We start from the raw sequence: 26,265 nt of genomic DNA, 5'->3' as shown, positions 1-26,265 counted from the left end.
ACATATTGATGACTATTAATTTGGTACATGTCACTGAATCAAATAAACATAATTTCTTGATTAGTGTTAATGTGCTACATCTCACCAGATCAAATAAATAGATGACTATTAATTTGGTACATCTCACCAAATAAAATAAATAATTATATTAAAATTATATATTAATTTAATAGTTGCTATTAATTAGGCAAATCTCACCAAATCCATAGCTTAATTAATGTGGTAGATGCACTATAAAATAGGCTTGCCATTTCGTTTGCTCTTTCTTAGAACTTACATATATCACACAATAATCTGCAACTCGCTCCTTTAGCACAAACACCAGTTAAAATGAGGACTATCCAGATGTTGCTTCTGTCCCTGGTCTTTCTCATGCTAGCATCAGGTACTCATTTGTTCTTGCAATGCATTTGTTCAGAATCTCTCAACAAATAATGGTCTTCTTGTGACCGTCCCTTTTCTTAATCGTGAAATTTTGCAGATGTGGTAGTGGAGGCATCAATGGATGATAGCATGAAACTCTACACATGTGTGCAAAAAATTCTCCCATCGACAAAGCCATGTGATAGCAAAACTTGCGAGAAAAAATGTGTGAAACGTACAAGGCAAACCAAATCTACCATGTGTGTTCTTGAGGGGTGCCAGTGCACGTTATGCATAGATCCGGCTCCAACCATCCATGATAATGAACAAATGGGTACCAATTAGCTAATATAGGATAGTGTGTTAAGCAAATAAAGTGACGAAATCACAAATGGTGTAGTAGCAAGGTTGTACACTCATAAGCCCTTGTTGTGTGAATTTGGTCTTGCTTCTTGAATTATCTGAAATTATGAAGTAGATATAAAATTTGTATGCTTGAAAAATGTTTTTGTTTTGTTTGTATTAATTGCTATGTGGCTTACATGTGGATGGTGAATGAGTGTCGTTCCCTTCCTGAAGGCGTTGATGTTGAAGAACCTTGTTATTCTTGTGGTGTCAAGCTTGATGCGCATATGGTCGTTATTGTAGTTTATTGACTGTTGTTTTGATCGCTTCGATATATTTTTATTCTTTTCTTGCTTAGGCATATCTTTGATACCGTATGACTTTACTCTTTGCCGGCGTTTTTTTGTATCCGCGCGTTGGTGTCGCATGTGTGCATCCTATGCAGAGGCCAGGTGTGTGCTCATTGTTTTTATATTCACTTGATGTTTCATTTTGAGTAGATAAAATCCAGCCTTTGTACCAAAGAAAACAACAGAGTGTGAGGTTTTTAGCTATAAAGGGGAACATGAAAAAGGAGGTTGCTTTCTCCCAATTTTGTTTTGTATTTCTTCAACTGTAAAGAGGAACATGAAATTTATTTATTTTATTTCTGACCCTTTGGGGGGGGGGGGGGGGGGGGGGGGTCTTGTCCTAGGCGATTGAAACTGTTGTGGTATGCATGCTTTGTCAGCAGCATGCATCCAACCATTTATCACCATGACATACTCCATCCGTTTACATATTTTGTCAGCAGCAGCAGCATATATATATATATATATATATATATATATATATATATATATATATATATATATATATATATATATATATATATATATATATATATATATATAAGGTGTTTTAGATATTTCAATATGGATCACATACAACTAAAATGAGTGAATAAACACACTATAATGCGTCTATATACATCTGAACCAGAAAAAATAACATCTTATAATAGTGAACAGAGGAAGTATCATATATCCATATCTCATATTTCGGTCATATATGCAAATTCAAATAAACTTTTTTTCCGAGTGTTTTTTAAGCACACGGTAAAATATATCTTTGCAGAGTGTACGTAGAAACAACTTGACAAAGTTGTTTTTGCCGAATGTAAGTTTACCGAGTGTGGTTTGCCGAGTGTAACACTAGATAAACTGTTTACGAAGTGTATTTTTTGCCTTTAACAAGGGAGTACATGGCATTCGGTAAAGAAAATGATTCTGATATATAGTGCTAGTTATTATTTAATAGAAATTCCTGCCCACTACTCGATTGGAAGGAGGAATCACATGTTGCAAGTCTTGGGTATCACAAGTAAACTCGAGTTTAACAGAAACTAGAAGGGTTGGGTGAGCTTTGCTGCGCCATTGGTGTTGTTGGGTTTCTCCAAAAAATAATTACTCTGTTTCAAAATATAAGATGTATTACTTTTTTGAAAAGTCAAACCTTTTAAGTTTGATCAAATTTGTAAAGAAATATATCAAAATCCATAGAAATCAATATTTTTAAATTCATCATGAATGAATTCTATACTTTTTTTGTTTAATATTGTGGATGTTGATATTTTTGCTCTGAACTTGGTCAAAGTTGAACAAATTTGACTTTCTAGAAAACTAATACCCTTTATGTGTTGACCCATGAAATATCAGTTTGGCGGGTGGGTATATGATAGAGTGTATTTTTTTTTTATATAATGTGGTTATTTGGTGGGGCTTTCGTTGTGTGATTCTGTGTTATCTGCTAACCAACCTACATATACGTGGGTAAATTTCGGTGGTCGCATGTACTACTATATTGGTGCTACAATATCACATGGTGACGCTTATTTTTTTTAGGTGGTGGGAGGGTGCGTGAGATTGATATATTTTAGGCCAGTTGCTGCTGATTGATTTGAAAAATCGTTGGCCCGATCAAAATCGTAAACCAAATCCAAAATTGAATACCTCAATTGAATGCAAGAGATTCAAAATTACGAAACATAAGGAATTAAAAGAATTGAATGAAAGAGCTTGAGAGAGTGTTGAGCCAGTCAAAATAGGTTGAACCAATATCAAATTGAACACCTCAATTAATCGTGAGGCCTTAAAAATTAGAAAGTATAATGTATAATATAAAAGAATTGAATGAAAGAGCTTTGAGAAATCGTTGACCCGGTCAAAATAGGATGACTCAATTTTAATTAGAGACCTCAATTTAATGTGAGCTTTTTAAAACTAGAGAGGTTGATGTTATAGAGGATTATAGACACAAGTCGGTTTAGTAAACTGGAGTTTCATCGAAATTATAGACATGAGCCAGCTTCGCAAACTAGCGTTTAACCAAAACTCAACTCCAAAAATAGCCGAAGCCACTGTGTCGCATGTTATGCAGTCCCGTTTCTCTAGTTTCGAGCCAACGCGTAGTAGTTTCTAGCCGGCCATGCAGTGTTAGATTCGTTCACAATTTCACGTAGCCTTTTAGTAGTTTCCCATTGCTCATGTTATGCAGTCCCATTGCCTTTTTCTTTTTCTTTGATCTTCAAATCCTCTTCATGTTGTTCTTCCGTTGCTTTCTGCTAAATCTAATTGAAGCCAATTATTTGAAGGATCTTTCAAAAAAAAAATCACGTAGCTTTCATGGACGTAGTTTTTCTGTTAGCTATCCAAACCATCACGAGCAGATCGTGGGATGGCATGCGCCGCTTTACCCGTTGAGACCTCGTCTTTCTGTTGTGATCAAACAGCTCCACGACCTGACCTCGCGTAGAGTTCACAACCGACAGCCAACCCTCCTCGATCGACCTCACCTGCTCCGCCCGACATGAGTGATCAGGAGGGCGAGATCATGGAGATCGACGACCTCCTCTCCGAGATCCTGCTCCGCCTCCCGCCGGAGCCGTGCTCCCTCCCGCGCGCCTCCCTCGTCTCCACGCGCTGGCGCCGCCTCTCCCGTGACCCCGCCCTCCTCCGTCGCTTCCGCGCCCGCCACCGCCGCCACGCGCCCCTCCTCGGCGCCTTCTTCACCGACTACTCCGCCAGCACCAACCGCCACAGCCACATCTCCTTCGCCCCTACGCTCGATCCCCCCAACCGGGTCCGCTTCTCCTTCCCGGTCTTCGAGTACCCTTGCATGGTCCTCGGCTGCCGCCACGGCCTCCTCCTTGCCTCCTTCTATTACCAGCCCGGGCTCCTGGTCTGGGACCCCGTCACAGGCGACCAGCACCGCCTCGATCATCCTCATCCTCCTGGAGGGTTCAAGTTCAAGACGATGAACGGGGCGGTGCTTCGTAGTACCCAAGAAGACATCCATTTCAAGGTGGTCATGGTAGGCCACGACGAGCAGCATACACAAGTCATCGCCAGCGTCTACTCGTCGCAGACCCGTGAATGGGGCAGTGTCATCTCCGCACCCATTCCACCCACTGTTTCTGTAGTCACGGCGGTTCCAAGTGTCCTCATCGGGGATTCCCTTTACTGGTCGTCTTCTAGGAATCCGGCTCATCCGACCACCGTTCTTGAGTTCAATCTGGGCACTAAGAGCCTAGCTGTGATAGACGTGCCGGTGAATATGTACGCCCACGGCAATCGAAGCTTCTCGGTTATGCGGGCAGAGGATGGCGGGCTTGGTTTCCTCTTTCTGTCGGGCCACAATGCACAACTATGGAAGAGGAACACGGACGGCGATGGCGTTGCTTCATGGGCGATCACAAAAACTATTCAATTGGACAAGCTACTTTCCCTGAATACGAATACAGAGGAGGAGGAGGAGGACGAGGAGGAAAGGAGCCTGTCGATTGAAGGGCTTGCTGAAAACACTAATGTGTTGTTCTTGAGAACATCTATCGGTCGCTTTATGGTGCATCTTGACTCACTATGGTCATTGAGGTGCAAGGAACTTTCCCAAGCCGGGGTCACACATGTGCTTCACCCATTCACAAGTGTTTACACGGCTGCAGATAACAACACACTTTCACCATACAGGTACAAAAATCTAAGCCATTTTCTATATATAATTGGTTGAGCGCGTGTCTTCCACGTCTTTTTGTACGTATTAAACAACAATCTAAAGTACTGTTGTATTATAATCGCTTGAAGAATTCTCGAACATATACAGATATACTGTTGTTTTCAAGTGTTTTGTTCTGATACTTGTGTGGTGTAATTGTTTGTGACGTTTATGATCTTGATTTCATAAGTCATAGCTAGTTTCCTTTTTATGTTTGTTATTTCATTAGTTTTGCTTCAATAATCAATGGGTGTCGGTGTTCTATTTTGCCATGATTTGGGGTTTCCCTTCCTAAAGAAAGTTGTTGCAACGTTTCCCTTATTTACTCATGTCATTACTATTATTTGTATTTGGTTTGAGTCAAAGTTAGCGAAAAACTAGTTTATTCTTTGATTTGTAGAATAAAAGAATGAATACAAAGATTCTGAAATGGTTCGTGTAATAATTGAACTAAATATAATTGTTTCATCCTTGCTGAGGTGTATAAGAATCGTATGCCAGTATAATGTTAGTGCATAGCTATAGTGTTACATAGCAGGTTGAATTTGAATAAACAAAATACATGAATAAACTATCTTGAAACAGATAATTGTGAAGTTGGTAGCACTAGTAGAAAACAGGGCTTTGGTCACAGGGCAGTATTCACATTAGTCCCGGTTCAGTCACGAACCGGGACTAATGTGAGCATTCGTCCCGGTTCATGCGGCTAAGGCATTAGTCCCGGTTCACCTGGGCCCTTTAGTCCCGGTTGGTGCCACGAACCGGGACTAAAGGGTGCGATGCCCATTAGTCCCGGTTGGTGCGACCAACCGGTACTAATGGGCTTTGAGGCATTAGTACCGGTTCATGGCACGAACCGGTACTAAATGTCCCATTTTCAAACTCTACCCCCCCCCCCCCCCCCCGAGCGCCTTTTCAGTTTTAGAAAAAACAAAAGAAAATGATGGAAATGTCAAAAAAATAAAATAAAATAAGTTTCCCATGTGATATGTGGTCTAGTTGTTGGGAAAATTAACAAATATGAATTTCGACTTTATTTGCAAAATCTCTCTGGAATTTGTAAAATGGGCATAACTTTTGCATACGAACTCGGATGAAAAAGTTTTTTATATGAAAAATCATCTACTCGAAAAGTTACGGGGCTTTTAAGATCTAGAGTGGATAAAATCGAAAAAATTTCAAACTGTGGTCAAACAATGGTCAAACTAATTATTCTAGAATATTAGTGTTAATAAATAATTATTTCGGTTATTTTGAATTTTGGTCAAATCTGGTCAAACTGTGGTCAAACTATGGTCAAACTAATTATTCAAGAATATTAGTGTTACTAAATAATTATTGTTTTTTAAAACAATAGTTTCAAACTCAAACAGTGAAATGTGTCACTTCATGCTCAAGCAAAATTCCTGAGGGTTAATAGGATTGACATCTTACTATTGTCAGGAAAACAACAAGTGCAGACTTGGAAACGAGGGAGAATAGAACCCGGAAGTTAAGCGTGCTCAGGCTGGGGAGTGGGAGGATGGGTGACCGTTCGGAAAGTTAGATGATTTGGAATGATGAGGGGTGATTAGAGATTAGAGGATAAATTGAGCAGTGATGAGGGGTGATGATTAGAGATTAGAGGTTAAAATAATTCAGAAATTTGAAAATCAAAAAAAAATTCAAAAAAATCATAAAATTTCCTTACCAACCGGGACTAGAGGTGGAGCTCCACGTGGCTGCGGCCTTTAGTCCCGGTTCGTGTAAGAACCGGGACTAAAGGGGAGAGGCATTAGTAACGAACGACCCTTTAGTCCCGGTTCAAAAACCGGGACTAAAGGGCCTTACCAACCGGGACAAAAGCCCCTTTTTCTACTAGTATAGCACAATCGGCATGCTTGAAGTTTAAAGCTGATTTGTTTGTCTTCAGCACATATTGTTATATCAGTTGGCCATGTTACTAATATAAGTCCATACTTTAGAGTAACAACTTTGCTTGATATTTACAGAACATTTATGTGTTTTCCCCTCTTCATAGGTAACTAAGAACTAACAAGTAATACAATCCTAGCATTGGGGCTCGCTCCATTATACAAGGTTATAGTTGTCCATTTAACATTGCTGCTCGATATGATATGTTTCGAAATAGTGGTGTTCACATTACTGGAAGAGCGTGGTATTCAATCTTATACTACCTTTTTCATGCAAGTAAATCTTATAGCACTTCATTCTTTTGCTTATTGATATTGTAGTAAACAGTGTTGCTTCTGTGATCAAGATAAATCTATCCACATCTTTTCTTAAATGCCCACTAGCCAAGTTACTGTGTCTTACATTACATGTGTCATTTAATGTCACTCCTCCCAATAGCATTGTCACTTTATTTAAGACATGTGCAAATAGGGTAGAGCCTAAAACAGCGATGATAGTCACATCGGAGTGTGTGCATTACTTTGGGCTATATGAAACTGTGAGAACATGATTTTCAACAAACAAAATATCGTATTTTTTTGCAGGTCATCTACCAGGCAACTGGCTAAATATGTACGTGGTCGTTACTCAGCCATGTGAAAGTCAAGGAGTATATGACATATTGGTGCAACTGTTGGGAGACGATAGCACGGGATACTAACAAGCGGTTTGTACGACGGTCCAACAATAGGATAAATGTATAGTCGTCTTGTTCTACTTTTATCGATTATGACAATTTTTATTTTATTTCAGTTCTTTCTGTATCGAACTACGTTGTATGCATCATTTTAATGCAACACGAGATCAAGGGTAATCCTTCTTTTTGAAGAAAAAAACTAATAGATTGGTTCTATTATAGGAACAAACAAATTCGACGAACCCTTACACCGTAAGGAAATCAGCAGACTTTTGGTCAAAATCACCGAGCCGTTCCACATCCGTCGGCTCCGAGCTTTGCCCCCGACGGCGCAAACCCAACAACAGCGCGCAAAACTGAAGGTCGCGGCGTCTCCACAGGATCGACTCGGGCGGCCCGCACCAGTCACCATCGACCACAGGCCCCGCACGTTCTCCGGCACCCACGCGCTGTCAAGCAGCAGCTAGCCCTCCTGCGCACATCTAACACGGGTGCAGCCAATAGGAGTACATGCAAAAGCCATGGCAGGCAACGGCTACATCGTGCTTCGGGCTTCTGCGACACATCGTGCGCCGGAGCCGATACGAGGACCACTTCCAGATGCAAACGCACACGCGTCCACACGACCATCGCGATCTGATCTACCACACGTCGACTTCAGCACCAGCCGGATCATCATCAGTTCGCACCGAGCACACGAGCCGAACGCCTTCACGGGTCCTCGTCGGTCCACCGAGTGGGGTCAACATCGACAACGCCCACTTCCGTGTAGCGTGTCTCAGACTACCCACAGTAGAGGGCGAACTCCCACATGCGGATGACTCGCTCCTGCGACCCAAACCATGCATGGACCAGCAACTATGCATTTCTCATATGCACGAGCACCTCCAAGGAGCCTGTAAGCAACCCAGTGATATATCTCTCGATCTATTGCAATACCTCACGAATCTGGTGGCAATTAGGATTACAATCACGGCTACACGAATTGGGGAAGAAGGGAAATGGAAAGAGAGCCGCCGCCGGTTCTGCCGTGATCCACTGGATACCTAGCTCTTGTGGGTGGAATCGCCTTAAGTAGTTGGTGCGGTGTCACACTCACTCTGGCCCGCTGACCTTGCTGTTGGGCCGCTTCTGCCTGATGGGCCGAGCTGGTGGCGAGGCCCGTTCCTTGCCTGGTGTGGCTGCAGCGCTGACAGTGGCCTTGACACCCCCTCCTTCTTGCGATGAGGCTTGCCCCCAAGCCTCTGCAGCAGGGAAACGAGCTTGGAGTTCTTCTTTGTCTTCCCAAGTGTCGCTGAGTGATGCAGGATCGGACCACCGAACAAGGATCTGTTCAACCATGGCACCCTGTTTGCGACGCCAGAACCTGGACTGGGATTGCAGGCACATCAGTGGTGGTAGGAAGCTGTTGTTGAATTGGCGTACCTGGCAGTAGGGTCTTCCATAGCAGAGATACATGGAAAACTGGGTGAACTGTTGCGTTCGCTGGGAGTTCCAATTTGTAGGCCACCGGATTGATCTTGGCGATGATGGAGTACGGCCCGTAGTAGCGGAAGGAGAGCTTGTGGTTGGCTCGTTTGGCCATCGATGTTTGCACGTACGGCTGTAGCTTCAAGTAAACCTTGTCGCCGATCTAAAACACACGCTCTGAGCGTTTCTTGTCTGCATGTTGTTTCATGCGCAGGCGAGCTCGTTGAAGATGTTGCTGGAGCAAATCCTGAATCGTGGCACGTTCATTCAGCCAGGTCTGGAGAGCGGGAACTGAGCAAGACGAGGTGGCAGTGATGCCCCAATGGCGAGGCTCATGGCCAAACATTGCCATGAATGGAGTCATGCCAATGGCTGAATGTGGTGCTGCATTGTACCAGAATTGCGCCAGAGGAATCCAGTGGCTCCAGCGCTTGGGGCAAGAATGTGTAAAGCAGCGAAGAAATGTTTCGAGGCATTGATTCACACGCTCCGATTGTCCATCGGTTTGCGGGTGGTTAGCAGTGCTCATGCGGAGATCGGTACCGGCATGGCGAAAAAGCTCTTGCCAAAAGTGGCTAGTGAAAACGGGATCGCAGTCAGAAACAATGGACTGAGGAAAGCCATGGATGGGGTGAATGCGTTGCATGTATAGCAGAGCGACACGAGAAGCAGTGTAAGGGTGGGCAAGCGGTAGGAAGTGTGCGAATTTGGTCATTTTGTCGACCAAGACCCAGATGCAGTTGTACTGACCTGATTGTGGGAGGCCATCAATGAAGTCCATTGTGATCATATCCCATGACTTGTTAGGAATCGGGAGAGGTTGAAGAAGCCCGGGCGAAGCCACTCGCTCTCCTTTAGCTTGTAGACAAATTTGGCAGCATTGAACATATTGGAGGATATGAGTTTTCATTTTTGGCCACGCGAACAAGCGCCTAATCCTCTTGTAGGTGACTGGAAATCCCGAATGCCCTCCCACTGGACTGTCATGGAAAGCAGAGATGATCTGCTGCTGAAGCGCAGTGCTGCCTCTGAGCCAAATGCGATTTGTGAAACGCAAGAGCCCTTGCGACAAGCTGAAACGCCCTTTCAGATCCGGTCTGACTGCCAATTGTTCCAGGAGACGCTGTGCTTGAGGGTTGGAATTGTAGCTCGCTACGATGTCTTCGAGCCATGCTGGATGGCAACTTGAGATCGCCATGGCCTGCTCTGGGTGGTGTAAGCGAGATAATGCGTCTGCGGTTCCATTCTCTACACCTTTTTTATATACAATCTTGTATTGCAACCCAAGTAGCTTGGTGAATGCTCGCTGTTGCCAAGGAGTAGTGAGTCTCTACTCTTGTAAGTAGACCAAACTGCGTTGATCCGTCTTGGTGATGAACTCCGTGGACTGCAAGTATGGTGGCCGTTGGTCAACGGCAGTGATCACAGCTAGGTATTCTTTCTCGTATGTGGACAGGCCTTGATACCTGGGGCAGAGTGCCTTGCTCATAAAAGCGATGGGGTGCCCTTCTTGCTGTAGAATTGCTCCAATTCCTGTATTGCATGCGTCCGTTTCCACTGTGAACTGTTTCTGAAAATCTGGTAGGGCAAGCACCGGCGTTGTGATCAGACCCTGTTTGAGTATTTGAAAGCTTTGCTCAGTGTTATCTGTCCATACGAACGGTGTCCCCTTCTTGAGGAGGTTGAAAAGTGGTCGAGCTAGGATTCCAAACTGTCGGACGAAACGCTGATAGTATCCTACCAGCCCCAAGAACTGCCTGACTTCCTTCACACTTGTAGGTGTGGGCCACGCAGCTACTGCCTCAACCTTAGTGGGATCTGTTGCCACACCTTCACCGCTGATAACATGGCCCAAGTACGTTATCCGCTGTTGCCCAAAGCTGCACTTGCTTCGTTTCACCTTCCATTGATCACGCCGAAGGAGTTCAAAGACTTGGCTGAGATGTGCTGCATGCTCTTGCAGCGTCTTGCTGAATACTAGTATGTCATCGAAGAAGGACTGAACACACTCACGCATCAAGGGGTGAAGTATGCCGGTGATAGCACCGTTGAAAGTCGCAGGTCCACCAGCCAGACCATACGACAACACCTTGAATTCAAAATGTCCCGAGTGGGTTTGAAAGGCAGTCTTGAATTCCTCTCCTTCAGCCAGTCGAATTTGGTGGTATCCTGCCCTCAAATCAAGCTTTGAGAACCACTTAGCCCCGTGCAGTTCATCTAGTAGCTCTTCTATTATGGGCACAGGGTACTTGCCCACGATGGTCATGGCGTTGAGCTGCCGGTAATCTATGCATAGCCGCCAAGTGCCATCCTTCTTCTTGACTAAGATCACAAGTGAAGAGAATGGATTGTGGCTGCGCTGAATCACACCTGACTTCAGCATCTCCTGTACTTGCTTTTCAATCTCATCTTTATATTCAGGCTTGTGCCTATACGGTCTCAAGTTCACCGGCTGTGCTCCAGCCATCAGTGGTATCCTGTGATCACAATCTCGGCGAGGGGGCAGACCCGTTGGCTCACCAAACACATCCTCAAACTGATCAATGACCTTCTGAATATTGTCCGGTGTTGGTGTGTACACTTCGTCTCCTTCAGTGACTTGATATAGCTGAACCACTTGCGTCAGAGAGCCTTGTTTCTGCAGGGATTGCAGCTGCAAAGTGTTGATCTCAGGGCAGGGCCAACGCTCTCTTGATGGCCTCGCAACTGCGCTGGTCCACGCGGAGTAGTGATCAGCAACTGTTTGCCCCGCTAGTCCACACTCATCGGGCTGTGTTCCTCAAGCCAGTCCATGCCGAGGATGGCGTCATACGCGCCCAAGGGTAGCACTTTCATGTCAGTGATGAATTCGTGTGTTTGGGACACCCAACTGCAGCGTGGTATGTGGGAGAGGCAGCAGAGTTCTCCTCCATCTGCAACCTTGACGCGGCAGGGTCGGCAAAGAGGTAACACGCCCGTCAGCACAGACGCGAGACGCGCGTCGATGAAAGATGTAGAACTGCCGGAATCCACCAACAGTAGCACCTCATGGCCTTGCAACCATGCATGAAGACGAATTGCTTTTGGAGACATGCCACCGGTGAGGGCGTGGCGAGAAATTGCCATCGCCGTTTCTGCCAACGTGTCGTCGAGCTGTGGTCTTGGGGAGTCGCCGTCAGAGTCAAGGCCGAACAGCTCGAGGAGTTCCTCGAGGACGTGGAGCTGGACGCTGGTAGGGCGGCTGTGGTCCTGTCCCCAGCGCTCCCCGCACTTGAAACAGAGACCCTTTGCACGGCGATATTCTCGCAGTGCCTTGAGCTTGGTGATGTCTGCACGGCTGGCTTCCACCGCGCGCCGATCCGTGGCTGTCGGCGTCGTCAGCGGTCGTCCTTGGGGTGGCGGTGGTGGAAGTGCCATGGGCACGCCCGTGCCGCCGCGGTGGCTCCAGTCCGGGGCGATGCCACGCGCTGCGCCCGTACGCGCGCGCTCCCGCGAGGCGCCATCTGCCACCTCCTCTTGGAGTAACGCCAAGGCGCATGCGGTGTCGAGGTCGGGTGGCCGCTGCACCAGTACCACCGCGCGGATGTCGGGTCGGAGTCCCTCGACAAAATGAGTAAGATAATAGTAAGGGTGGATGGATTCAGAATATGCAGATAGATGAATGATAATCAGCTCAAATTGCTCAATGTACTCAGCTACAGTTGTTTTCTGTGATAGAGAATAAAACTGGCGGATTAGGAGCTGGTGACGGTCGCGGCCAAATCTCGTACACAAAAGTGACGAGAATGACTCCCAATCAAACTCAGTTAACTTCCTCTGCACCGATTGCAACCACACCGATGCAGAGCCAGAGAAATTCAGTGAGGCCATCGGGACCCAATATTTCTCATGGATATCAATCGATGGGTGAGCCTGACCAATCCCCGCGAGGATCTGACTGGCATGCGCGTATGGAGATGCGATGGTAGATGGGACGGGGGGTTGTGACTGACCGTTGGCCGGGGTGGCCACCGACGCGAACGCCGGTGCCAGGCCCTGTGGAAGAACGTCGATGCCGTGGTCAATCGACCCGAGGGCGTTGCCCTCCGCGCGCTTGCTGGTGCCGACGTGGTCACACAGTGGCGCTGGTGGTGGTGGTAGTAGGTCGCGCTTGAAGTTCGGCGACCGCCGCGGAGAGCTGATCCACACGCCGCTCCAGATCGGGGCGCCACTGGCCCAGATCGTCCAACTTGGTGGTGTGGGAGCGGATATCGGAGTGGATCGCGTCGAGGGAGCTGGTGAGCTTGTCGAAGTAGTCCTTGAAGGATGGATCCATGTCGCCGATTCGATCCTTGATCGATTTCTGTAGCCTTGTTTCGATCAGATGCGCCAGGGTGTGGATCTATGGCTCTGAATACCAGATGTAAGCAACCCAGTGATATATCTCTCGATCTATTGCAATTCCTCACGAATCTGGTGGCAATTAGGATTACAATCACGGATACATGAATTGGGGAAGAATGGAAAGGGAAAGAGAGCCGCCGCCGGTTCTGCCGTCATCCACTGGATACCTAGCGCTTGTGGGTGAAATCGCCTTAAGTAGTTGGTGCGGTGTCACACCCACTCTGGCCCGCTGACCTTGCTGTTGGGCCGCTTCTGCCTGATGGGCCGAGCTGGTGGCGAGGCCCGTTCCTTGCCTGGTGTGGCTGCAGCGCTGACAGTGGCCTTTACAGAGCCCAGCAAATTCACGCCTCAATCTGCACGACCACCGCGTCTGACAGTCCCCGGCCGGACCGACTCCATACTGATCGCTCTCGGCTCCGTTTCGTCTCGCCTCACCGGCCCGCAAATCAACCTCGCTACTGATCTCGCCATGGACGCCAGGTCCATAAACCTCGCCGCTGTGCGTGGTTGTCTCCACGTGATTCACGTTCTCACTGAGCGACTCAGGGGGTGTTTGGTTCAGGGACTTTTTAGTCCCAGAGACTAGAAAAAGTCCCTAAAAAGTCCCTAGGAACCAAACGGGAGGGACTTTTTTTACAGGGACTAGAAAAAGACTCTACTAGAGAGTCTTTTTTGATTAGTCCCTGGGACTAGAAAAAGTCCTAGGACTTCTGAACCAAACACCCCCTCACGTCGCACGGCGGCTACCGGGTGTCCTACGTACCTATGCCACGCAACCTAGCCCGACTCCCGCTGATGCGCCCCACCGCGGGGTTGCCCGTGGAACTCATTGCCCTCCCACTCCTGCAAGTACACGGCCTCGCCAAGGCGTCGACGCTGCCGGCGACCCGTGGGCTGGTGCTGACCGGGATGCTTGTGGTGGAAAGAACGGGCCGCAGTTAATGAGAAGACCCACGCCCAGCCTCATAACTTTGTACCTAGCGTATCATGTATACGTTTCAAAGTTGCATTCATGCTAGTATTTAATGGATTCCCCCGTGCAATACACAACCTATATACGTATGCCTTGGCTCTCCACAATAATGGCCTGGCACTGGTACCATGACCAAGCGCGCGCGCCCGAGCGCTCTTCGTCCACCGGCTGTTTGATGATTGTCTTGCACAGGGAAGAGATGCTAGAGTTTGAATGCCATCTGCGAGAGCCAAAGCTGCATCGCTACTCCATCGCACATATTTGGAAACTACGGTACAGCGCTGCGGAGGGGCCGGCAGACGCGCTGCCACCCACGCACTGCACCATTTGCTACTTCGGTCGTCATGCCTATCGCCGTGCATCCAAGCATGCATGCATGGTGCTAGCTGTCCAGCTAGATGTTTTTTCCGTCTCGTCCGATCATATGCCAGAATTTAGGGTTGAATTAGGGCTGCTGATAAGCCTTCTCGCTTATAGTTTCGTCCGTGGGCCCTAATTCCGAAGTAGTAGTACTAGTACTAATTAAATTCTAGCCGTAACGAGAGGAGATTAAACCATGCAGGCGTGATCCGTGGGCACGTGAGCATGCATCACGCAGGCGATTGAGCTAGCCAGGGAGGGCAATCGGCAACTCGGCTGCATGAGTATGGGCAATAAATGACGCGCCAAATGAAGCACTGGGCACCTTAATGCCTAAATTGTCGTGCATGATTACTCTACTTTCTTCTTTCGTCCTCCTTGGACCCTTTCTTTCGTCAAGTCTTGAAGCTGCACTGGTTGGGTACGTCAATATCAGTGTTGGTCCTGCTGATTTGGGCCATCCCGCCCGTCCAAACTTGCCTTCATGAATCACAGCCGTCCATGGGTGATAGCGCCGATGTGGTTTTACCTTACTGTCCTCCCCCTGGAATAAGAAGAGGGGACTGGGGTTTGTGGGCGCAGGGGAGCGTCCGAGGCAAGACGAGCTGCACTCTCTTCCCCCCTTGCATTCTCGATCTAGGGTTCTTTCGAAGTGTCCCGACGCAGATTGCATCAGGGACTAGCTACATTCTCCATCTAGGCAGGCAGGCAAGAGGCATGTGGCTTCGATTTGACTTCAAGTTTTTGCTCTTCTAAAATGATGGTCTTTCCTTGAGGTCTTTCGTCCTCCTATGAAGTTTCTCCTCTCCCCTGGTGGTTTTTGATTTCGATCTGTGGCTCTCATCAGATGAAGTTTCTTGGAGTCTCAACTTCTTCTTTCTGTTTTGCAAGTTTTATTTCTTGTTATATGAGCGTATCCGCTCCCTCTTTATCTGTCTAAATGAGAAAACAAGCAAAGAAAGTGCGTAGTTTTTTTTTTTGATCTCCGTGTTGTATGTTCCTATGATGATTCTGTTGCTTTGCGTCCTGCGGCTCTGCTCTTGTCAAGTGGTTTGATTTCGATCTGTGGCATGACTTGATCCCTTCCCTCTTTATTTTTCTGTCTCCGAATGAAGAAAAACAAGCAAAAGAAACACAGTTTCTTTTTTTGTCTCCGTGCTGTATGTTCGATCTGCAAAATCTTTTCCCGATTTCTATTTGGTCTAACCTTTTTATATAAACCGTGTATAAGGGTGAAATCTTCTAGTATAAAACGTCAATGTTGTTGTCTTCCTTCCTAGATCGTGTTGTTATATAAAATGTGTATAAGGGTGAAATCATCTAGGATAAAACATGAATGTTGTTCTCTTCGTTCCTAGATCAGGTGATGGTTGCAGTTGAAGGGAATGTATGTCAAAGCTTTGTTTTCCTATGGACTGGAAGATTGGAAGTCAACGTTTATTCCCTTTGTATATAGAACCAAACCTGATGCTTTTTCTCTCATACAGAATGCACCAACTCTTCTCGCCAAGTGATCTCTTATGTCATCTTTGTTCTTTGTAGAATGGAAGAGTTGCCCTTGTTCTACACTTCCATAAAACATGTTGTGTAGCTCTTGTTGGAAGGTAGCATTCTGAAGGGTTGGTCAGTTTGAGTTGTTTAGTTGTAAGTATTCTAACCTTGTAGTTTACTTGTTGATGCTTCTGTTGTTTTGCGTCCTGCAGCTCTGCTCTCGTCAAGTGGTTGAGTTCTTTACTTGATTGTGTGCAGTACTACAGGATAGAGCAACAGTCACTGCCAGGTATTTGCACGCCAGCATGGACGACAACCCGATGAACATAGGGATAGAGAGGAGGGGCACTGTTTTAACGGCGATTTGGCATGTCATAACAATCTTGCTCGGATCTGGAGTTCTAGCACTGGCGTGGTCCTTTGCCCAACTTGGCTGGGTAGCCGGGCCGATCGTGCTTGTTAGCATGGCTGCGTTAACATACTTTACGTCGGCCCTGCTTGCGGATTGTTACCGGTATCCAGATCCAGTGACAGGCACGGTGAATCCGGAGTACATCGATGCTGTTCGATGCTACCTTGGTATGAATACCTATTCGTCATCTCTATGCATTTAGTCATTAGTCACACTAATGATACTTATGAAATTAACCTGCAGGTCCACGAAATGTGTTCTGGTGTGGGTTTATTCAGTATGCCAGCATTTGGGCCACCCTTTTGGGCTATACCATAACCGCGAGTGACAGTGCGAGGTAATAATATTTTCACTTGTACATGTTCGCCCTTGGTGAGCGTGTGTAAATTCTGATTAAAATGGTCGTTCTATACATCCTTGACAAAAATATAAAACTCACTATTCTAATAGGACTTCTGCAACTACTAGGTTATTTGTTAACACAGTGCATGAAGCTTGTATCTCTATCAGGAAAATTTACAGGCCACAAAAGATATGAATGCATGAAATGTGTAGACATATATTGTCTTCCATTCAAGGACTCAGCCAATTTTTTGATATTTGAAAATTTCAATTTAGAAAAATACAAATTAAGCAGCATGTACATCTGACTCGTGTTTTCCTGCTGACATGAGTGTGAAGTCAATAGTATAATAAGTCGTGCTGACCGAGGTAATTAATATATGTTAACAAATGCTTTTAGCTTAGTAGAATGATGAGTTGGATTTTTGTTCACCTAATGCGAGTTCTGGATTTCCTATATATGGTTACATCTGTCATTTTAGAATCTGATACAATCACCATGCATAACTTTGGCTATTGTTTTTCAGTACCAACCTCACTATTTTTATAATATGTACTATTGATGATAGCCAAAAATGTGTGTTGCCTGCGCATTTCCGTGGTTGTTTTTATTATAAGTGTTAAATGTTTTGACAATATCTGTCAGTTCAACATGAGGTGATTTTTTAATCTAATAGTATGAATTATTGACCAATTAATTTATTTGATTTGATCCAAACGTGGCTTAATCATTGTCTGTAGATTTTTTTTGAGGGAAGAATCATTGATTGTAGATTTATTTTCATTTCATTTAGTGACGTTATTTGTGAATCCCATACACACTTAAACGCCTATGCGTGTTTAATTTGTCAAGCATTATGTCTTAGCGATTGTGGCCAATAGCTAGCTCATACCGAATTGATTATGGCCCAACACAGCGTCCTCCTGGGCCAACGGCCATTCTTGTGTTTTTCTTTCTTCTCCCGATATGTTTGACAGGGTCATATAGAATAGGAAACTTCAGTCTGGTTTATTCAAATTTGTGATTTTTCAGTTTACGAATCTGATTGCTACAAAAATTCCATATTTTTTGTATGTGAAGTTTACATATAACCGTACATGTTTGTTTCTGCTTGTACGTGACAGATATAAAATAAAATAATACTAAGCCAATTATCTTCTCTGCAGTGCGGTGCGTAAGGTTAATTGCCTCCACCATGGAGACGGGAGTAAATGTGCCAGCAGTGACTACTTTGCCACTTACGCCATCATCGTATTTGGAGCAGTCCAGATTCTGCTGTCCCAACTGCCAAGCCTTCACAACATCAGCTGGCTCTCCTTCTTTTCTGTCGCCACTTCATGCATATATTCCACGATCAGCCTAGGGCTGTGTTTCGCGAAGTGGGCCACGCACAACAAATCACACGGCACTGTTTTCGGCGCCGTGGCCGGATCAGGTTTGGACAAGGCAACAAACGTGTTCCTTGCCGTTGGAAATATAGCATTCACATATGCGTACGCCGACGTCCAGATCGAAATCCAGGTCTGTAATGCACTCCTGTAGGTTTACTACTGAACTGATATGTCCAACTGAACACAACCTTTTCGTTTTGAATGCACTCCTGTACGTTTACTACTGAACTGATATGTCCAACTGAATTCATGCTATTTATTCATGGTAGGTTAGCAATGACACCAACATAGTACGACATATTATGATATTTTTATAATTTATAATTAAACTTTCACCAAAAACTAAATCTACATAATTATACCTTAATTGCTTTATTTCTCCATGGGCCTCATCATTACAGTGTGGTGACTAGGGCATTCAGACGCGCAAATTTATTACATATTGCCGTGCTTAGTGTTTTTTTAGTAGTTTGTCCCTCATCGTTAATTCTTATATGATTGTATTCACAGGAAACACATTAACTAGCACTATATATTCACAGGAAACACATTAATTAGCTTGGTAGAGTCATTTTTTATCATTAGCTCAAAGCCCTACTAGAAATGCTATTATACAGGTCGTACTAATATTTCTATTACAGGACACGAGTCTCTACTCCTCTTTTGCTGTGGCATCCATTTTTTTCAGCAATTGTTTTTTATTACAAAAACCATTTTGCATTTGGTGTAGTTATTTCATGGCTAAGTATCATATATGGATTTCATTATTTCTTGGAGCAACCTTTTATTTTATTCTAGGTCGGAAATACATGGTCAAAGTAGTTATGTGGTTACATGCAAAATGAACGAAGAAATTTCCAGTCATGTTGGAAAAATAATTTTGCTAATTCACAATACAAAGCAAGTATGATTAGTTCTCATATCAGTAAAAGAAGTAGATCTGGTGAGTTTGTTGTTGAATGATGACCCAGATGGTAGTACTACCCTAGAATAAAATACACATCGTGATGCATAGACAGTCAAGTTGTTTTTGTCTTCGCTTTTCCTTATTATTTTTCAAATTTGTGAACTTTTTCCAAATTCGGATTTTTTGATTTTTTCATATTTTTGTAAATTCCTATTTTCTCAAATTCTTGAAAATTTCTTAAATTTATGAACTTTTCCATATTCATTCTTTTCAAATTTGTGAATTTCCTGAATAAATTTTTATTTCAAATTCGTGGATTTTTTTGTATTCCTGAAGTTTTTCAAATTCATGAGATTTTTTTAATCCATGTTTTTTTAATTTGCAAACTGTTTTTTTAATCCACAAAGTTTTATTTTTCAAAATTTCTGAAATTTTTTCTTTTCAAATTGATGGAAAATTTTCATGAACATTTAAAAAAAACTAAACTGTTTCATATTCATGAACCTATTTTGCAAATCTATGAACTTTTTTGAAATCTACGAATTGTTTTCAATTTTGTGAACTCTTTTTTAATAGGCGAACTAGTTTTCCTGTTCAAGGTCAATTTCCAAATTCACGAACTTTTTAACGATGTGAAAATTTTCAAATATGCGAACTTTTTTGATATTTTCTTTTCAAATTCACAAACTTTTCTTCCTCCTCATGCTGGCCAATTCCAGATAGGTAACAGGCCTTGGCTTTGCTTTGAAAAGCCCACTTACGTACACAGGACACGGTTTATCGTATGATTATGTGACATCTCCTAATCAAATTCTTAATTTGATTAAAAAATCTTCTGGCCGTTTTCTTTCTAGGAACTCCTAATCAGTTTTGACCATGCATGTGGGTTCTAGCGAACAAACGTACGGCCGCAGTCTAATTCTCACTCTTTCTAAATTAGTTGTTTTGTACATGTCAAGATCCGAACCGTTAATTGCTTTTATTTGTTCTTGCTTAATCTGAGCTGTTCCTTTTCTTCTGTCTTATAATAGTATAATAGAAGATTCTGAAAATTTGTTGACATGCAGGATACGCTGAAAGCACCCCCTGCAGAAAACAAAACCATGAAGAAGGCCTCATTGTACGGCCTTTCAATTTCCACAGTCTTCTGCATGCTGCTTGGGGTCTCTGGCTACGCAGCCTTCGGAAATAGTGTATCTGGAAACATCCTGACTGGCACTGCTGTCCACGAGCCTTTTTGGCTAATACATTTGGCTAACATTTGTGTTATTCTCCATTTTATTGGAGCATACCAGGTTAGAGCTTATCCAAATCTCATCCATTTATTTGAACTAGCAATGTGACCTGTGTATATGTTAGATTTGTTAGATTTGTGTATGTTCTATAATATCAGCAGGTAGATGTTGGTAGACCTTTACCTGCACACTTACAATTATTGGTAGCCAAAATACACCATGCAAATATTTTGTTGGCCATGTTCCTCAACCAAATATTTGCCTCAGCTACAATAAAGAATTATTTAATGTCCTGCTAGATTAGCGCCAATGGAATCATTCCACTACAGTGGTAGATCTGGGATTGGGTGCCCCCTTGTTAATTGAGCTTCTTAAATTGGTTCTTTCTGGGTAGACGAAACACTTTGTCATCTGTAGCTCCCTTTTTTACAGGACTTGAAAGGTTCTATCTGGGTCTATGTTTACATCAACATTTTTCTAGAATCCTCTATGAAAGATTAAATTAAAATACTGATGGCTTTACTTGGTGCTCTCTTCCTCCGTTCTCACATTGATACTTAAGTCATTGTTTTCTTATTTTGCAATCCCTTGAGATTGCATTCACTCCCGTCTTTCTATAATTACATCTGCTTTTTTGTCATCATTTGGGATGTAATTGTTCGTGTGTAGCAAAAATTGCTAAAATATTAATTCACTCCTCACCCACCCTTGCATAGATCTTTTTTCTCATGCCCATCTACAAAAATCAACTAACTAATCATTTGAAATTTCATTGCTTCCCAACTCTAATTGTTTCACCTGTGGAACTTATTTGTTTTCTTTTTGTGATGCACTCACAACACAGCATATTGGCACCTAACTACTTATTCCTACCAAATATCATGCTTGGCATTTACTCGATGTTTATAAACTTGTATTCTTTCTGAGCAACCACTTCTCCATTGCTTTCAGTTATTATGAATTCCATATTGTTGTTCATGTATGGATGCACACATTTCCATTCTACCCCTGCTTATCACTTTATTATATATCTAAGCAGTCGATGCATTTATGCTGGTTCAAGGCATATTGCCTTGAAATAGGTCATGACTCACTAGAGATTAAATCCTTCCGTCTCTAACTAATTATAGGCACTGAATCATAAAAGCACAATTGAGAAAATGTGCGCAGCAAAATAAATTCTATGACTCACAGTTCATATAAAAATTTATTGAAGTAGTTTGCCGCACATTTGCACAGCAAGGTCTCCTTAGTATAGTATCAAATTTGATATGTCCGTATGATCTTATTATACATACAGTAAAATGTAAAATAAAAACTTTGGCCAAAATACGTGACGCGGAAAGTTATTTAGCATTGTATTCATGACTTTAGATGCATCCATCTTGTAAACGAATGCAGTTGTTTCCTTTTTATAGTCATAAGAAATTTCTGAAACATGTATCGCACTCACTTTCATCATTATTTATTCCTTTCATTTATCATGCTAATGTTTAGTATAAATGAAAATGTAGCCCCAACAGTAGTCTCTTTAGTGGCCGTCTTTTTTTATGTGACCTGTTTTAAGGAACAATGGTAGTATAGAATATTGTATTGACATGATAGGTTGCTTTATGTCTATTGCAATGACAATACCATTTTGCTTCCTGTGCACAATACGCTCATTCATGCACATGCAGAATTGGCATAGATATCTATTCTTTATACTTCATGCACATGTCTTGCATTCCTTCTACTGGATGTTTGTACAATAAGGAAAAGTTATGTCAATATTGGTCTTTTGTCATGGTATATTACATGTTACTGAATATAAATCAAATAGCTAATTTATTGCTTCTGTCATGACAAGCTATCCATGTATGTTGGTCTCCTCTGTGCAGGTCTTCGCGCAGCCCATTTTCGCCAGGATGGAGACTTACGTAGCCCATATGTGGCCAGCCTCATATTTTGTAACCACTGGCTATGATCTTTATGTGATGGGCTGGCTCATACGGCTATCCTTCATGAAACTGGTGCTACGTACAGGGATAATAATTTTCACGACGCTGGTGGCAACGTTGATGCCATTCTTCAACCCAGTTTTAGGGTTAATTGGAGCTGTTGGCTTTTGGCCGCTTTCGGTCTACTTCCCTGTAAGCATGCACCTGACAAGGCTCAAGATAGGGTGTAGGGATTCGCGGTGGTGGCTGCTACATACCTTGAGCATGCTCTGCCTGGCGCTCTCCATCTTCATGGGCAGTGCGTCGGTTCTGGACATAGTGACAAAGATGAAAGGAGCCACAATTTTCAAAACTGCCGACTAGAAGGGCCGGTCGTCGCACCTTGAGGTGAGCCAGTATCCCACATGAAAATACTTTTTCCTGTGCGTTGCAACTCCAAGGAAAATTAATACGAGTTGCTACACAAGCATATTCCAACGAGCTTATGTCCTTCATTATTACAATGACCTGTGTACAGTACGCTTCATGTGTACAGTACGCTTATTCCTGATAATATGGACCTGATTTGGTATCTGGTCTGTACTGTGTATTGCTAGCAAGCTAGTCATCTTTTTCTATTGGAAACAGCTAAGTAAATTTTGACTGGCATTTTGGTCATCTTCCTTCAAATTTGGTTTCGGTACCATAATTATCAAAGACCTACACAATAACGCATGATGAAATTTCCGAATACACAACTTATAATGTAACAAAATTCTACTTTGTTGCAATAAGTACGTAATTGCAATGATTTTATATTTATTGCAAAAAAAAACTCATTGCAGTAGATCGTGTTCCTTGCATTGTATAATTGTTTGCATGATGGTGCCAGCCTCTTGTAGTTATTGCTTTGTTTTGCCTATGTATTTAAATTAGTGGCTGATGCAGCTAGTGTGTTGCTTATGGGATCTGTGCTGGCTATGATCTAACTTTTGCTCATTTGGTCTCTACATGTTGTTCATCATCTCTTACTCCTTCTAATGTTGCTTCTCATTAGTGATGTATTTGGCTTTGTAGGAAACACGTGTTCATCACAAATAGCTTGGAGGACAACGCAATGGACGACCACATCAATAATGAAAATTATGGAGGTAGCAATGATTGTGAGAACGTTGTTGGAAACAACTGTACATCTGGAGGAGGATCTCACTAGTCCACTTGCAATTCAACTAATGAGTGACTATCTTATGGTATCTCGGTTCTATGTAGTAGTAGCACATTAAACTTAGGTGCTTAGTATTGTGTGGCAATCACTATTATGTGGAATATGATGGATGTAAGTGATGACCCTACTAATGAACTTAGGTGACTTGAGAAGTTTACTTATTCTTTGCTCTGTGCAATATGATGGATGAGAATCAGAGTAGTGGTGGCATGTATGTGTGGAACTGCTATTGCTTTTGACAAGTCCATGTGCAAAACTTTTGAGTAGACTTTTGAGGGACGGTTAGAGTTGCCCTTAGTTGCGTGCTTTGGCTATATCCTTTACACTGCAAAAACTAGGACAAAAATATTAATTGATAAAGTGTCCGAGATAGTTGAAGAGGAGGAGTTGTCACCCAATTAAAGCGTTACTTGATACCCTTACACACTCATTGGTTGGGGGAGGGACGAAAAATCAATGTCGATTGTGTGGGTGAAATAGTCGTGCGCCTCCCTCTCCAGTAGTGCACGCCATGGCTGATGAAGCTATGTACCTAGGGTAGGGTCATAGGCTTGACCTAGACACCCTCCCCTAGGACATCACCCTAAAAACAGAAGCATTCGAGGAGAAGTCAGCATCCACTCGACCACGAAGCATTCCACTCGGAAGACTCGAAGTCACTCGACCATGAAGACTATCACTCGACATCCAGAAGATCTAAAGCCACTCCGTACTGCAACGGTCGGACGTTTTTGCTTCATAGATTTAATGGTCTTTATGTCTATTTATTACTAGCGCTACTAGTAACGCCCCCCTCTTTATGTACCTTAAACCCCTTGTAACGTGGGCTGGCCGGGGTCCTGGCGCGCTCTATATAAGCCACCCCCTCCACTGGCACAAGGGTTGGCACCCCTGTAACACACACATTCATAATCCAGTCGACCGCCTCCGGGCTCCGAGACGTAGGGCTGTTACTTCTTCTGAGAAGGGCCTGAACTGGTAAAACTCGTGTGTACAACTTCGCCATAGCTAGGATCTTGCCTCCTCATACCTACCCCCCATTCCACTGTCAGACTTAGAACCACGACAATTGGCGCCCACCTTGGGCAGGTGTCTTAGCGACTTTTTGGTGAGGTTGCAATTTTTTCCGATTCCCATCGTCATGGTTTCCGGCGGAGGAATGGCTGAGGCTTGCGAGCTCCGTCTCGGCGCGCTCGTTTTCGTCGCCGACGACTCCGCCTGGCTTCAGGAGGCTCCACTCGACGTGGAGGCATTCCCCATCCGCGGGGCGACGCACTTTCGCGCGTGCGTCCGCGGCGTCCTTCTTCGGCAGTCGTCGACCCAATATCGGTCGGCTCCTGTGGCGTCCTCGTTCCCCGCTGTTCGCCGGCGCAAGCGTTCTGGTCGGTCGCGGCTCCAGCGGTGGGTGAGGCACGCGGTGGCCCGCCAGTCGGCCACCCGACAAGTCGCGGCAATCGAGCCCGACGAAACTCTCTACGGCCTGTTCGACCTGTCAACTGGCTCCGTCGAGACCGCATCCGAATGCGACAGCAGTGACCCCGCGGCGGAAGTCTTGATGGTCAATGGACCACGCAGTCCTCCTGGCTTCCCTCGTGACGACGGTGGCGATGGCGGTGGCGATCCGTCGCGTGCTCACGAGGAGTACCGCCCCGAGCCTCTTTCTTCGCAGCAGAGGGAAGAGCTCCGCCGCCGCAATATGGATGCACTTCACACTCCTATCGTTGGAGAAACCCCCGAGGCCCGGGCCTTGGAGGAGGTGCGCCTGGCCAACTTGGCTGAGCGCACTCGACTGGAGAACCTCCAGCACGCACTCGACGAGCGTGCTCGGCAGCGGCTTCCTGAGTCCAGTCGACGACAGCTCTTTCCGCCTCCAACTCAGGTATACCGAACTCCGATCCAGAATCTTATGGCTGCATCCCGAATAGCAGAGTCGATTCAGCCTTCCCAGTTGGAAGCTGGTAGAGGTCTGATGCAGATCCGGGCTTTACTCCGGGCAGCAGGAGAGCAGAACACAACAGTATCTCAGTCGCGGAATAGGATTCATAGCAGATCTGTGATGGCAGACACAGTTCAGTCGGCTCACAGCCCAAGATCGCCCCCGCGGCGTGAGGGACGTGGGGACCGGCGAGATCAGTACAGAAGTCGTGAGCAGTATGATCACCGACTCGACCATGATGATCGTCGTCGAGTGCCCACGCCTCCCCCGAAGAGTGGGTCATTCGTGCCTCGGCAGCACGATGACAGACGTCCTCACAGTGGCGGGCGAAGAATTCCAGTCGACCCCAGGGAGCCAGGCTTTGACGCGAGATCTATTCTCGTTCAAGGTTTGGTCGGCAGGAACAGAGCTCACAGGGAAGGCCATGACAGAGATTATCCGACTGGCAACAGAGTGCACGTTTCAGGACCAGAGTGTTTCAGCAGAGCCATCAGGGCTGCAGTGATTCCTCCCAACTTCAGGCTGGCGACTGGAGTTAGCAAGTTTACTGGTGAGTCCAAGCCTGACACTTGGCTTGAGGACTACCGAGTGGCTGTACAGATCGGCGGCGGCAATGATGAAGTGGCCATGAAACACCTCCCTCTGATGCTGGAAGGCTCAGCCAGAGCATGGTTGAACCAGTTAGCGCCCGGCAGCATATATAGTTGGGAGGAACTTGCCCGAGTGTTTGTTAGAACCTTTGAAGGTACATGCAAACGACCAGTAGGGTTAACATAGTTGCAGTCCTGCGTGCAAAAACCGAATGAAACATTGAGAGATTATATCCAGAGATGGATCACATTGCACCATACAGTGGAGAATGTGTCATATCACCAAGCAGTATGTGCCTTCAAGGAGGGTGTTAAGTATCG

At 44.7% G+C, this 26,265-nt stretch overlaps 2 protein-coding genes and 1 long non-coding RNA gene across 3 annotated transcripts; all 3 read left to right on the top strand.

The window, feature by feature from the left end:
• The first annotated feature begins 267 nt into the window (after positions 1-267).
• Positions 268-866, top strand: LOC120965986 (uncharacterized). The gene is made up of 2 exons (XR_005758948.3): positions 268-385; positions 482-866. It is a non-coding gene; the product is annotated as an uncharacterized lncRNA (long non-coding RNA).
• A 2,689-nt stretch (positions 867-3,555) lies between these two features.
• LOC109732922 (uncharacterized) lies at positions 3,556-9,115 on the top strand. Its single transcript, XM_020292126.1, has 2 exons — positions 3,556-4,579; positions 9,015-9,115. Exons 1-2 carry the CDS (start codon positions 3,556-3,558, stop codon positions 9,113-9,115), a joined length of 1,125 nt encoding a protein of 374 aa, XP_020147715.1.
• A 6,987-nt stretch (positions 9,116-16,102) lies between these two features.
• On the top strand, positions 16,103-22,577 carry LOC109732923 (amino acid permease 6-like). Its single transcript, XM_020292128.3, has 5 exons — positions 16,103-16,565; positions 16,642-16,735; positions 17,908-18,262; positions 20,107-20,334; positions 22,155-22,577. Exons 1-5 carry the CDS (start codon positions 16,292-16,294, stop codon positions 22,575-22,577), a joined length of 1,374 nt encoding a protein of 457 aa, XP_020147717.1. The 5' UTR covers positions 16,103-16,291.
• The last annotated feature ends 3,688 nt before the right edge of the window (positions 22,578-26,265 follow it).

Source organism: Aegilops tauschii, chromosome 6, assembly GCF_002575655.3.
Source record: "Aegilops tauschii subsp. strangulata cultivar AL8/78 chromosome 6, Aet v6.0, whole genome shotgun sequence".
In the NCBI taxonomy this organism is placed as follows: Eukaryota; Viridiplantae; Streptophyta; class Magnoliopsida; order Poales; family Poaceae; genus Aegilops; species Aegilops tauschii.
The sequence above is the reverse complement of the archived record's forward strand: the minus strand, read 5'-3'. Positions and strand labels throughout refer to the sequence as shown.

Bases quoted from the DNA above. Each gene is read 5' to 3' on its own strand.
- LOC109732922 (XM_020292126.1), top strand. From the start codon at position 3,556: ATGAGTGATCAGGAGGGCGAGATCATGGAGATCGACGACCTCCTCTCC. The intron at 4,580-9,014 runs GTCGCTTTATGG...TTTCATGCGCAG, and splicing joins GTTCTTGAGAACATCTATCG to GCGAGCTCGTTGAAGATGTT.
- LOC109732923 (XM_020292128.3), top strand. From the start codon at position 16,292: ATGGACGACAACCCGATGAACATAGGGATAGAGAGGAGGGGCACTGTT. The intron at 16,566-16,641 runs GTATGAATACCT...ATTAACCTGCAG, and splicing joins TGCTGTTCGATGCTACCTTG to GTCCACGAAATGTGTTCTGG. The intron at 16,736-17,907 runs GTAATAATATTT...TCTTCTCTGCAG, and splicing joins ACCGCGAGTGACAGTGCGAG to TGCGGTGCGTAAGGTTAATT.